The sequence below is a fragment of the Salvelinus sp. IW2-2015 genome, linkage group LG31, assembly GCF_002910315.2.
Source record: "Salvelinus sp. IW2-2015 linkage group LG31, ASM291031v2, whole genome shotgun sequence".
Taxonomy (NCBI): Eukaryota; Metazoa; Chordata; class Actinopteri; order Salmoniformes; family Salmonidae; genus Salvelinus; species Salvelinus sp. IW2-2015.
This window is the reverse complement of record NC_036870.1, coordinates 12,454,630-12,468,099: the sequence shown is the minus strand read 5'-3', so window position 1 is coordinate 12,468,099 and position 13,470 is coordinate 12,454,630. Positions and strand designations below refer to the sequence as shown.

At 41.2% G+C, this 13,470-nt stretch overlaps 1 protein-coding gene and 1 gene segment (V, D, J or C); both read right to left on the bottom strand.

Annotated features, from left to right (window-relative positions):
* Positions 1–13: 13 nt before the first annotated feature.
* LOC111955595 (tyrosine-protein phosphatase non-receptor type substrate 1-like) lies at positions 14–6,586 on the bottom strand. The segment is given in 5 exon segments: positions 14–644; positions 1,478–1,600; positions 1,775–2,077; positions 2,308–2,643; positions 6,518–6,586. Coding segments are annotated over 5 exon segments (855 nt in total).
* A 279-nt stretch (positions 6,587–6,865) lies between these two features.
* Positions 6,866–12,716, bottom strand: LOC111956138 (immunoglobulin lambda-1 light chain-like). The gene is made up of 5 exons (XM_070436432.1): positions 12,424–12,716; positions 11,925–12,251; positions 11,509–11,811; positions 11,182–11,298; positions 6,866–11,006 (listed from the first exon to the last, which is right to left on the bottom strand). The coding sequence occupies exons 1-5, from the start codon at positions 12,461–12,463 to the stop codon at positions 10,951–10,953; spliced, it is 843 nt and encodes a 280-aa protein (XP_070292533.1). The 5' UTR covers positions 12,464–12,716; the 3' UTR covers positions 6,866–10,950.
* Between the last annotated feature and the right edge of the window lie 754 nt (positions 12,717–13,470).

Genomic DNA, 13,470 nt, shown 5'->3' with positions numbered 1-13,470 from the left:
GCTCCAGCCTATCTCAAATCAAATTTTATTTGTCACATGCGCCGAATACAACAGGTGTATGCTTACTTTAAAAAAAAGTTCCAAATAGCTCAAAAAAGCATACACAATAGCACAATTGGTTACGGGAWTATAAAATGGCAGCCATCTCCTTCGGCGCCATTCCTCATTCAATCAGTGTCACTACAATGGAAGCACAAGTGACAGGAAGTGTAGACTATAGATTTTGAGTAAACACTGATATCTACTGGATGTTTTGAGATGGTGACACAAGATGAGAAAAAAATAACATTTCATCACTACAGTACTTAAAGGATATCACTTTATGGAAGCATTAGGCTATTCTAACACATTAGATTTTTTATGCATATTCCTTATCTGACCATTTTCATGTAATAAAATCAAAAGCAAAGTGAATAGGAAAAAAATTGAAAAGAAGTCACACAAAAATATCCTATAGCCTTTTGACACCCAGTGAAAATATACTACATACTTAACGTCTCCCTAGTTGGTATGAAGCACTCTGATTCACTRAAAGCACTCAAATTCTGAATGTTGGTTTCCTGCAGTTTTCACAATGAAAACAGAATCCCAAAGCCCTCCTTTTCTTTAGTTTGGYGGGTTTCTGTTGCTTTTCTTACGCTTGCCTGAAGAAAAAACAAACGAACACAGTTAGCACTTTTAGTTAGTCAAAAGTAAAAAAAGAAAGGAAAATGTCAAACAACACGTAACTATACTGAACAAATATATAAATGCAACATGTACAGGAGCTGAAATAAAAGACAGCAGAAATGTTCCATATCCACAAAAAACATATTTCTCTCAAATGTTGTGCACAAATTTGTTTACATCCCTGTTAGTGAGCATTTATCCTTTGCCGGGATAATCCATCCACCTGACAGGTGTGGCATATGCACCTTGTGCTGGGATCAATAAAAGGCATTCTAAAATGTGCAGTTTTGTCACACAACACAATGCCACTGATGTCTCATGTTTTGAAGGAGTGTGCCATTGGCATGCTGACTCCAGGAATGTCCACCAGAGCTGTTGCCAGATAATGTAATGTTCATTTCTCTACCATAAGCCGCCTCCAATGTCGTTTTAGAGAATTGTGTAATATGTCCAACCGGCCTCATAACCACAGACCATGAACATTTAACCACGCCAGCCCAGGACCTCCARATCCGGCTTCTTCACCTGCAGGATCATCTTAGGCCAGCCACCCAGACAGGTGATAAAATTGAGGAAAACTCATTCTGATTAGCTCGAACTGGCTCCCAAGTGTGTGGGCCTATGCCCCCCCAGGCCAACCCATGGTTGCACCGCTGCCCAGTCATGTGAAATCCATAGATCAGGGCRTAATGAATTGACTGATGTCCTTATATGAACTGTAACTCAGTAAAATCGTTAAAATTGTTGCATGTTACGTTTATATTTTTGTTCAGTATATAATTAACTATCATACAAAAATACCTCTTACCTGAKTTGTTGCTCTTGCCTGATAGTTGTACCCGTGCAGTCAGTGTAAGGAGAAGAAGAAGAGCGGACACAATTCCCAGAACCCTGTAGAGACTCACTATGGTGTAACACATTGTGGAGAAGTCTGACAGGACACACAATAACATCTCATCAAAGGGAATGGTACAGCTCAATACAAACAAGTTTCAATATCTTCAAATTCACAGCATTTATTGTCAAATTAATGTTACTACATGAACATACGGTCAATATTATTACAGTAGTGCTAACTAATGATAGTAAGAGGAAGAGCAGTTACCATTGTGRTGCACGGTTTTGTTGATATACTGCCCTTTGAACTCTACCACACACGTGCATTCTGCTCCTCTGTCCCACTCCTCTGCTTGGACCAGAATCTGGTTCCTAGTGAACTCTGTGGCTGAATTACTGTTGTCTGTCCAGGTGGACTCAGTAAGTCCACTGTCCTCTCTCCCGTCTATGAGCCAGAACACGTGGACCTGAGACGGGATCACTCCTGACACCAAACACAGGAGAGAGACAGAGGAATGGTAGCTGTTCGGCGCTTTCAGGATGTCGATGGTTGGAGGAGCTTTGGTTTCATCTACATGAAATAAAGGGAAAAATTGGGGAAGGAAATAAAAATGATGTTAGATCATTTGGAAACTGATTTGATCTTCATTACAAATGCTGCATCAGTGACATAGCTCATTCCTGTGACTCTTACAGAACACAAGTTAAAGCTTGAGATACAACACATCAAGATCATGCGAAATCAGGTTACAATAAAAAGGTCTATGAAGGTTTTGATAATTAAAATGCCATAATACTAACCTTTAACAATCACTGTGGTGCCGTTGCCTAAGTAGATCTGCTGGCCATATATGACAGCACAGTAGTAAATCCCAGAGTCGGTGACAGTTACGTTGTAGATGGACACTGGGCACATATGCTTGAAGATTTCATACTCAGATCTGGTGTTGATAARGGTGTTCTTGGGGAATCGCAGCGCCCCGGGTTGTTTGGGCAGTCTTATCCAGGCGACAGTATAACAGTAAGAAGTCAACCCCTCCAGAATGCAGTTCATGGTGATGTTGCCGCCAACTACCTCCTCAACAACAGGTGGATACTGGATCACTGTTGAGTCCTCTGACATGATGGACCCTACACCTGAATATGGAAACATGATACTGAACCAAATGCCTTGCATAGATTCATATGGGGTTAAAGTCATACACTACATMACCAAAAGTATGTGGACACCTGCTTGTTGAACATCTCATTCCAAAATCATGGGCATTAATATGGAGTGGTCCCCCCTTTGCTGCTATAACAGCCTTCTGGGAAGGCTTTCCACTAGATGTTGGAACATTGCTGCAGGGATTTACTACCATTCAGCCACAAGAGCATTAGTGTTGTCAGGCACTGATATTGGGTGATTAGGCCTGGCTTGCAGTTGGCGTTCCAATTCATCCCAAAGGTGTTCGATGGTGTTGAGGTCAGAGCTCTGTGCAYACCAGTCAAGTTCTTCCACACCAATCTCGACAAACCATTTCTGTATGGATCTCGCTTTATTCACAGGGGCATTGTCATTTTGAAAGAGGAAAGGGCCTCCCCCAAATTGTTGATACAAAGTTGGAAGCACGTAATCATCTAGAATGAACAGCCCCAGACCATTATTCCTCCTCCACCAAACTTTACAGTTGGCACTATGCATTGGGGCAGGTAGCGTTCTCCTGGCATCTGCCAAACCCAGATTCGCCCGTCGGACTGCCAGATGGTGAAGRGTGATTCATCACTCCAGAGAACYTGGTTCCACTGCTCCAGAGTCCAATGGTGGCCAGCTTTGCACCACTCCAGTCTACGCTTGGCATTGCGCATAGTGATCGGCCATGGAAATCCATTTCATGATGCTCCCGACAAACAGTTCTTGTGCTGACGTTGCTTCCAGYGGCAGTTTGGAACTCGGTTGTGAGTGTTGCAACTGAGGACAGACGATTTTTAGGCGCTACGCGCTTCAGCACTTGGCGGTCAGATTCTGTGAGCTTGTGTGGCCAACCACTTCACGGTTGAGCCATTGTTGCTCCTAAATGTTTCCACTTCACAATAACAGCACTTACAGTTGACTGGGACAGCTCTACCAGGGCAGAAAARTTGATGAACTGACTTGTTGGAAAGGMGGCATCCTATGATGGWACCATGTTGAAAGTCACTGAGCTCTGCAGTAAGGCCATTCTACTGCCAATGTTTGTCTATGGAGATTACCATGGCTGTGTGCTCGATTTTATACACCTGTCAGCAAAGGTGCCACTAATTTGAAGGAATGTCCACATACTTTTGTATAAACAATGCATTGGGAAATTATTTAGACCCTTTCCCTTTTTCCACATTTTGTCACGTTACAGCCTTATTCTAAAATTGATAAAATAATGTTTTACCTTATCAATCTACACACAATACCCAATAATGAGAAAGCAAAAACAGGTTTGCAGACATTTTTGCAAAAAAACTAACAAAAAATGAATCAAATCAAACTTTATTTGTCACATGCGCCGAATACAACCCTACCGTGAAATGCTTACTTTACAAGCCCTGAACCAACAATTCAATTCAAGACGAGTTAAGAAAATATTTACCCAAAAAAGTTAAATAAAAAATAATAAAAAGTAACACAATAACATAACAATAACGAGGCTATATACAGGGGGTACCGGTACCGAGTCAGTGTGTGGGGGTACAGGTTAGAGGTCATTTGTACATGTAGGTAGGGGTGAAGTGACTATGCATAGATAATAAACAGCAAGTAGCGGCAGTGTACAAAACAAATGGAGGTGGAGGGAGGGGAGGGGGGGTCAATGTAAAAGTCTGGTAGCCATTTGATTAATTGTTCAGCAGTCTTATGGAATCGGGGTAGAAGCTGTTAAGGAGCCTTTTGGTCCTAGACGTGGCACTCCGGCAACACTTTCCGTGCGGTAGCAGAGAAAACAGTCTATGACCTCAGTGACTGGTGTCCCTGACAATTTTATGGGCTTTCCTCTGACACCGCCTATTATATACACTACCATTCAAAGTTTGGGGTCACTTGGAAATGTCTTTGTTTTTTAAAGAAAAGCACATTTTTTGTCCATTAAAATAACAACAAATTGATCAGAAATACAGTGTAGACATTGTTAATGTTGTAAATGACTATTGTAGCTGGAAACGGCATATTTTTTATGGAATATCTACATAGGCGTACATAGGCCCATTATCAGCAACCATCACTGCTGTGTTCCAATGGCATGTTGTGTTAGCTAATAAGTTTATAATTTCAAAAGGCTAATTGATTGAACTCTTTTGCAATTATGTTAGCACAGCTGAAAACTGTTGTCCTGATTAAAGAAGCAATAAAACTGTCCTTCTTTAGACCAGTTGAGTATCTGGAGCATCAGCATTTGTGGGTTAGATTACAGGCACAAAATGGCGTGAAGCAAAGCCATTTTTCTGAAACTCGTCAGTCTATTATTGTTCTGGGAAATTAAGGCTATTCCATACKAGAAATTGCCAAGAAACTGAAGATCTCGTACAACGCTGTGTACTACTCCCTTCACGGAACAGCGCAACTGGCTCTGACCAGAATAGAAAGAGGAGTGGGAGGCCCCGGTGCACAACTGAGCAAGAGGACAAGTACATTAGAATGTCTATTTTGAGAAACAGACGCCTCACAAGTCCTCAACTGGCAGCTTCATTAAATAGTACCTGCAAAACACCAGTCTCAACGTCAACAGTGAAGAGGCGACTCTGGGATGCTGGCCTTCTAGGCAGAGTTCCTCTGTCCAGTGTCTGTGTTCTTTTGCCCATCTTAATCTTGTCTTTTTATTGGCCAGTCTGAGATATGGCTTTTTCTTTGCAGCTCTGCCTAGAAGGCCAGCATCCCGGAGTCGCCTCTTCACTGTTGACGTTGAGACTGTTGTTTTGCCTGTACTTCTTCCATTTAAGAATGATGGAGGACACTGTGTTTTCTTGGGGACCTTCAATACTGCAGACATTTTTTGGTACCCTTCCCCAGATCTGTGCCTCGACACAATCCTGTCTTGGAGCACTACGGACAATTCCTTCGACCTCATGGCTTGGTTTTTGCTCTGACATGCACTGTCAACTGTGGGACCTTATATAGACAGGTGTGTGCCTTTCCAAATAATGTACAATCAATTTAATTTACTACAGGTGGACTCCAATCAAGTTGTAGGAACATCTCAATGATGATTACTGGAAACAGGATGCGCCTGAGCTCCATTTCGAGTCTCATAGCAAAGGGTCTGAATACTTATGCACCATCGAGAGCATCCTGACTGGTTGCATCGAGCAACTGCTCGGCATCTGACCACAAGGCGCTACAGAGTGTAGTGCGCACGGCCCAGTGCGTACGGCCCACTATACGGCCCAGTACATCACTGGGGCCAAGCTTCCTGCAAGCTTCCTGCAATCCAGGACCTACACATACCCAAGAAGACTCGTGGCTATAATTGCTTCCAAAAGTGCTTCAACAAATTCCTGAGTAAAGGGTCTGAATACTGAGMAGTGGCTTCTCTGCAGCACTCCACCAATCAGGTCAGACGGAGTGCTGACCTGCTCCAGAGTGCTCAGAACCTCAGACTGGGGCAAAGGTTCACCTTCCAACAGGACACTGACCTTAAGCACACAGCCAAGACAACGCAGGAGTGGCTTATGGATAAGTCTTTGAATGTCCTTGAGTGGACCAGCCAAAGTTTTGATTTAAACCCTATCTAACATCTCTGGCGAGACCTGAAAATAGCTGTGCAGTGACGCTCCCCATCCAACCTGACAGAGCTTGAGAGGATCTGCAGAGAAGAATGGGAGAAACTCCCCAATACAAGTGTGCCAAGCTTGTAGCATCATACCCAAAAAGACTCGTGGCTGTAATCGGTGCCAAAGGTGCTTCAACAAAGTACTGAGTAAAGGGTCTGAATACTTATGTAAATCCATCTTGAATTGTGTAGAATCAATTAAATACAATTAGTGAATATAATTAGATGTAGCTTACCTTTCAAAATGTGCATGTAGCACAGAATCAGAAGCGGAGTATACATGTCGAACATCAGAGGGTTGAGAGAAATTGCTCGCTCCTCCAGCTAAGTAATAAAGACATTTGACAGGATGGAAGAATAGCTTAGCCCCCCCCCCCCCCCNACACACACACACACACACACACACACAGACACGCACACAAACACATACCAATGGGCAATACCTAATGAAAGTATTTCAGATAATTGCTGCAGATAGAAAATATTTCAGCAAAAGATAAGCCTTTAGTACGTTAATTGACAGGTGATAATGGGGTACTGAATTAGAAATAAAGAGAACGCTGAATGACAATGAAGGTGTGCTTTTAATTTCCAAACAATTTCTGAAAGATATTACAGAGACATTTATGTAGTTTTGTAGAAATCTGTTTCTCGATGCAGCCCGTGACAGATTCAGGAGGATGTTATATTCTAAGGCATTTTTCAGTCCAAGTAATTATAAGCAGAAATGGTTTGTTTACATCAGTATATCTTTACAAGMTACATCTTTACAGTTTATACACTCTTCTTTAGCTAATTCAAAGTGGCTTTATTTATTTGSCATGTCAACAACAATTGAATCAAAAGTGGACACAGACACAAATGCTCTCCTACCTAAATGTGCAATGTGTGGTCTTTTCTTTGGCCTGATTAAGGTTGTGAGGCCATGCCACTGAGTAAAAATGGACTGCAAGACAACTGATGCTACCATTCTGGTTAGCAACCTCAATACAAACACACCTTTTAAAATGAAGAGGTAGTTAGTGGTCTCCATTGTTTCAACGCTAGTCAGTGCCGGTTGCCTAAGTAAAAAAAATCATATTTAATTTAAATGGAATTGACACAAATGATGATGATGATCATTACCGCTGTATTTTTTTCAAAATGATTTAGTTGGGGGTGATAAAAAAAGGGTTTATAAAACACCCCCTAGTGACAAATAATTCCAAATATTTTGCAAAAGCACAAAATGTCACAACAATTGCAAAAGGGGATTTTTTTTCATGAGTGCATGAATTCTTCCGAAGTCAACCTATGAGATTTACCTTGAAAGCCCACCTCAGTCAGTGTCGCCTCTTCAAACCACAAGCCGCTGCTGTACCTCCTGACTTGATGTGTGTTTCTTTCTGTCCGCTGTTCTGGCACAGTTAGGAACAGAACGCAAACCACATTTAGGTCTACTCTGCCACTAAGTTTCATACTCAGCTACAGATCTCCCATTTTTTTCAGCAATTCGGAAAGTACTCAGACCCCTTGACTTTTGACACATTTGGTTACGTTACAGCCTTAATCTAAAATTGATTAAATCGTTTTTTCCCCTCATCAATATACACACAATACCCCATAATGACAAAGCCAAAGCAGGTGTTGAGAATGATATATTTTGTCTTCCAGTCCCTGCCTCTGAAAAACATATCCACAGCATGATGCTGCCACCACCATGCTTCACCGTAGTGATGGTGCCAGGTTTCCTCCAGACGTGACGCTTGGCATTCAATCTTGGTTTCATCAGATCAGAGAATCTTGTTTTTCATGGTCAGAGTCCTTTAGGTSCCTTTTGGCAAACTCCAAGCGGGATGTCATGTGCCTTTTACTGAGGAGTGGCTTCCGTCTGTCAGAGTGACCATTGGGTTCTTGGTCACCTCCCTAACCAAGGCCCTTCTCCCCCGATTGCTCAGTTWGGCCGGGTGGCCACCTCTAGGAAGAGTCTTCCATTTAAAAACGATGGAGGCAACTGTGTTCTTGGGGGCCTTCAATGCTGCAGACATTTTTTGGTACCCTTCCCCATATTTATGCCTCGACACAATCATGTCTTGGAGCTCTAAGGAKWWTTCCTTCGACCTCATGGCTTGGTTTTTGCTCTGATATGCACAGTTAACTGTGGGACCTTATATAGACAGGTGTGTACCTTTCCAAATCATGTCCAGTCAATTGAATTTATCACAGGTGGACTTCAATCAAGTTGTAGAAACATTTTAAGGATTATCAATGGAAACAGGATGCATCTGAGCTCAATTTCGAGTCTCATAGCATAGGGTCTGAATACTTATGTAAATAGTGTATTATTATTTTTTATTTCATAATACATTTCTAAACATTTCTAAAAAACTGTTTTCGCTTTGTCATTATGGGGTATTGTGTGTAGATTGATGACGATTTTAGTGATTTAATCCATTTTAGAATAAGGCTGTAACGTAACAAAATGTGGAAAATGTGAAGGGGTCTGAATACTTTCTGAATGCACTGTATACCAATCTTTCTACTTTTCCATATGAAAATGTTATTACTCCATTTAAATTAGCCTGTATGTTTTAACTCCTCATTTGGAAACGGGTTGAATGAAATGGCTCTTCATAGTCTATGAAATGTAGGGCAGGAAGGAAGAGGAGGCCTCTATGTTATAAACTGACAAATCTGTGGCAACCCCAAACATTGACATAGAAAACATCTGGCAGTTCATTCTCTGAACGAAATCATGCTCTTCTCCATTAATTGACCTGGCAATGACATTTAAAGCGATAGTTTCACTCAAATAACAAAATTCATTCATTCATTAATTTCATTACCCTCAAAGTAGTCTATAGAGAAGGAGAGACTGCAATCCATGCTTTGGAGTTGCTGACCTAGCCACTGTCACAGACCGCTAACTGTATAATAAAAAAAAATCAAATCCAATTTTATTTGTCACATGCGCCGAATACCGTGAAATGCTTACTTACAAGCCCTTAACCAACGATGCAGTTCAAGAAATAGAGTTGTTCAGCAGTCTTATGGCTTTGGAGTATAAGCTGTTAATGAGCCTTTTGGTCCTAGACTTGGTGCTTCGGTACCGCTTGCCGTGTGGTAGCAGAGAGAACAGTCTATGACTTGGGTGACTGGAGTCTTTGACTATTTTTTGGTATATAGGTCCTGGATGTCAGGAAGCTTGGCCCCGGTGATGTACTGGGCCGTACACACTACCCTCTGTAGCGCCTTACGGTCAGACGCCGAGCAGTTGCCTTACCAGGCGATGATGCAGCCGGTCAGGATGCTCTCGATGGTGCAGCTGTAGAACTTTTTGAGGATTTGGGGACCCATACCAAATCTTTTCAGTCTCCTGAYGGGGAAAGGTGTTATCGTGCCCACTTCACAACTGTCTTGGTGTGTTTGGACCATGATAGTTTGTTGGTGATGTGGACACCAAGGAACTTGAAACACTCGACCCGCTCAACTTCAGTCCCATCCTTTTCCTATAGTCTACGATCAGCTCCTTTGTCTTGCTCACATTGAGAGAGAGGTTGTTGTTCTGTTACCACACTGCCAGGTCTCTGACCTCCTCTCTATAGGCTGTCTCATCGTTGTCGGTGACCACTGTTGTGTCGTCAGCAAACGTAATGATGGTGTTGGAGTCGTGCTTGGCCACACAGTCGTGGGTGAACAGGGGGTACAGGAGGTCTCTGAAAGGGTTTGTGAAGCTTAATGACTTGGTTTAAAGTTACTTTGACTTGCTTTCAATGACGAAAGCAAAACGACAGACACCATCAATAATCTCCCATAGGACACGTCTACACATTTAGTCTGTTGGACTAAATAAGATGATTCGGATAAGCGACGCTGCTGCACACTGCTTACTTCCAAAGTTTCACGTTTTCATTTGAAGGACAGTTATTGCACAGCAATTYCAATTATTTTAGCATAAAATATGCACGTGTCTGTGTTACTATTTCCTTTTTTTATTTAGCACATTTTTAAAAAARGTTTTAACTCTGCATTGGTGGGAAAGGGCTCGTACGGAAGCATTTCATGGTAAAGTCCACACCTGTTGTATTCGGTGCATGTGACAAATAAAATGTGATTTTATTTGATTATCTGATATGCACTTATTAAGAGAAAGAGTTGGGTGTCATGTCTCTCCTTTACAAGTTAGTAGTCAAAATAGATGGTGAGGATTTCTGGAAAAGTTTCTTACTTTAGCAAATAAGCCAGTAACAACATAGCATGAGAATAAGGAATGAAGCAACACTATTGCATTGCATCTTTTAAACATGGACATTTTCTTGAAATTGATTCATTCGAAGTCTGTAACTACACAGCTGCCTGCATGAASCCGAGCAAAGTGTGGTTCACAGAGAGGAATTCAATAACATCTCAATCACTCGCTCAAATGTTTCGAATAAGAAAAAAAAGTGGATATCTGACCCAGGACTTGTAATGAGAGAGCATTTACAGTGGATAATAATTCGATATGAATATGTTCTATGGGAAGAATATAACTGCAATTTGAAATTCTAATTAGCTATTTTCCAATGTACACTTTCATTTTTMAATAGTTAGCAACAACAACAAAACATAAACAACTTTTCCCAATGGTCTTAACACATGTCAATGCTACCAAAATGACTTTGTACAAATGGCAAACTATAAAACCTTTTTATGATGAATTATGCCTTCGTCCCCTGTTCTTTGAGGTACCATTCCTCTGAACACCTAAGTCACAAAATGGAAATAAAGACTCAAAACAGTGCATGTCAAAACAGATGAATTATTCTACTGTTTAACTGAACCATTACAACGTACAGTACATTTGTATATTTGTATTATTACATGCTATTCTATTCATGTATTTGGGTCATTCAGGACCTATGTCAGTATTTATACATACCTCTATTTTTGCCCCTGCATGCTGCCACAGTGGTAGCCATGATCAACAGCAGAAGCCAGGCAGTTATTCCCAGGAGTCTGTATATCCACACTGTGACGTAACACAGCACGCCAAGATCTGAGGATATGATATACCATACACAAAGATAAGTATGTAACTGTACTAAGTAAGTAAGGTAACTGTAATCTGCATAAATATTCTGTGCCTTGTCATGGACATTGTTAAGAGAATTCTCTAGCAGTAAAACAGTCGTTTTGTTCACTGCAAGGGTGCAATTGGGAGGGGAATGTTGACCATAATGTCCCAAAAAGCATATTTTTTACGTACCTATTCTTTGCACAGTTTTGTTGATAGAATTTCCCTCAAACTCCACCACACACGTACACTGAACCCCTCTGTCCCACTCCTCTGCCTGGACTAGAATCTGGTTCCTAGTGAACTCTGTGGCTGAATCACTGTTGTCTGTCCAGGTGGACTCAGTAAGTCCACTGTCCTCTCTCCCGTCTATGAGCCAGAACACATGGACTTGAGACGGGACCACTCCTGACACCAAACACAGCAGAGCGGCGGAGGAGCCGTCACTGTCTGATGATGAGACCATTTTGATGTTTGGGGATTCAGTGCTGCTCTCTGTAATGAGAAGAATAGCTTTCAATTATCATTTGGGGAGAWTCCTTCCGCCTTGTTATTTGCAGTGCAGCTTATATGGTGTTGATATTAYCAAATGCATAGTTGTATTTCACCTGTGACAATTAGATTGGATCCGTTGCCAGTGTGGACCGCCTTGGAGTGAACAGCCGAACAGTAGTACATGCCAGAGTCGCTCACTAATGCGTTGGTGATGGTTGCCGAACATACTCTGTCCCGTTTCCCTACCTCAGAGGTCGTATTAATCTTTACGTTAGTTCTTGTGCTCATTGTTCCAGTCCTGGGGTCTACTTTCATCCAACTCACTGAGTGGCAAAAGGCGAGAATCTGATCAACATGACACTTCAAAGTCACCGTGCCACCGGCTATCATCTTCACCATACCTGGTGTCTGGGTCACAATTATTTGGTTTGTCCAAGTAGCTGTAAGCAAAAACATGAATTATGAAACTCAGAATTATGCAAACTGTCTGATTGGTAGATGTGACGGAAAAGCGAATCATTTTTTTGTTGTTGCCAATGTTTGGGTTAAGAATTTGCCATAAAGGAAGCATTGTTGAAGTGGTAATAACACAAGAGTTGGAAATGAATTTACCTGAGAGAGTACTCCACAACAGAAAAAGGCAGGCGCGCATCTTGACACATCAGAAAAATGACTGTCTCAAAGCGTTTTAACCATATATATCTACCCTTCAAATCGAAATGCCGGAAACCTTTTTTCTTCTTCTTTTTTTACACCTTCAGGTGTCCCTATGTTAGATAAAAGAGGTAGGATTAAAAGCTTACACCAATCCTTCATAGTACATAGAAAACACTTATAGGGATTCTTAGGGAGTATTTTGGGAGTCATTTAAGGAGCACTTTGACTCTAATTCCAATTTTGTTGTATTTTTCATGATAGATAAACCTCAACACATCCATCGAAATATGGTATAATGGTTAGTAATGGATATTTCAGTAATTATCACAGATTTTTTCCTTGTAAGTAAGATTATTCATGTTTATGTACTGTATGTGTTTGCAAAACAGCACAGGCTTCTACAGAGGAGCTCACACTGTTTGTAAGAGTTAGCTCAGAGTCACTCTCCACCTCTAACCACACGACCTCATATCAAAAACAAGGCTGTGCTCTCTGCATGGGCCTGTGTTTCCTGTCCACTTGTCTGTTTAAAGCAGCAAACACACTGACTATTACAACATAAGAAAACGCCTCGGTAGAATCATTGCATCTCACATTTCAGCTACAACTAGCAACTATTAACTGACAACTCTTTTCTTGTTTTAGTTGCTCACAATGTATGACCGAAAAACTGGTTAAAGCAAGACTGATCAACGTGAGCAAGTATTGACAACACAAACAAGCGTACACTAATTGTAWACTGTACTTTCTTCTTTGAATTCTAATGTCTTGCTGTGTCCTTTAAGGGTGGTTGATGTTGAATGTTGAGCATTTTAATCGTTTTGTAGTTATGCCAACTAAAGGAAATTGCATTATGTTAGTGTATTGTACTATATATCCTATTGTTTAATGTGCCTAACAATGAATGCCTTTGCAGTGCCTTTGGAAAGTATTCAGACCCCTTTACTTTTCCCACATTTGTTATATTACAGCCTTATTCTAAAATGGATTAAATAAATAAAA

What these genes read in the sequence shown, in the direction of transcription:
- LOC111956138 (XM_070436432.1), bottom strand. Translation starts at nt 12,463, where the DNA reads ATGCGCGCCTGCCTTTTTCTGTTGTGGAGTACTCTCTCAG. An exon ending in CAAAACTGTGCAAAGAATAG is followed by an intron (nt 11,299 to 11,508) that starts GTACGTAAAAAA and finishes TCATATCCTCAG; the next exon opens with ATCTTGGCGTGCTGTGTTAC. An exon ending in ATGCAGGGGCAAAAATAGAG is followed by an intron (nt 11,007 to 11,181) that starts GTATGTATAAAT and finishes TTTGTGACTTAG; the next exon opens with GTGTTCAGAGGAATGGTACC.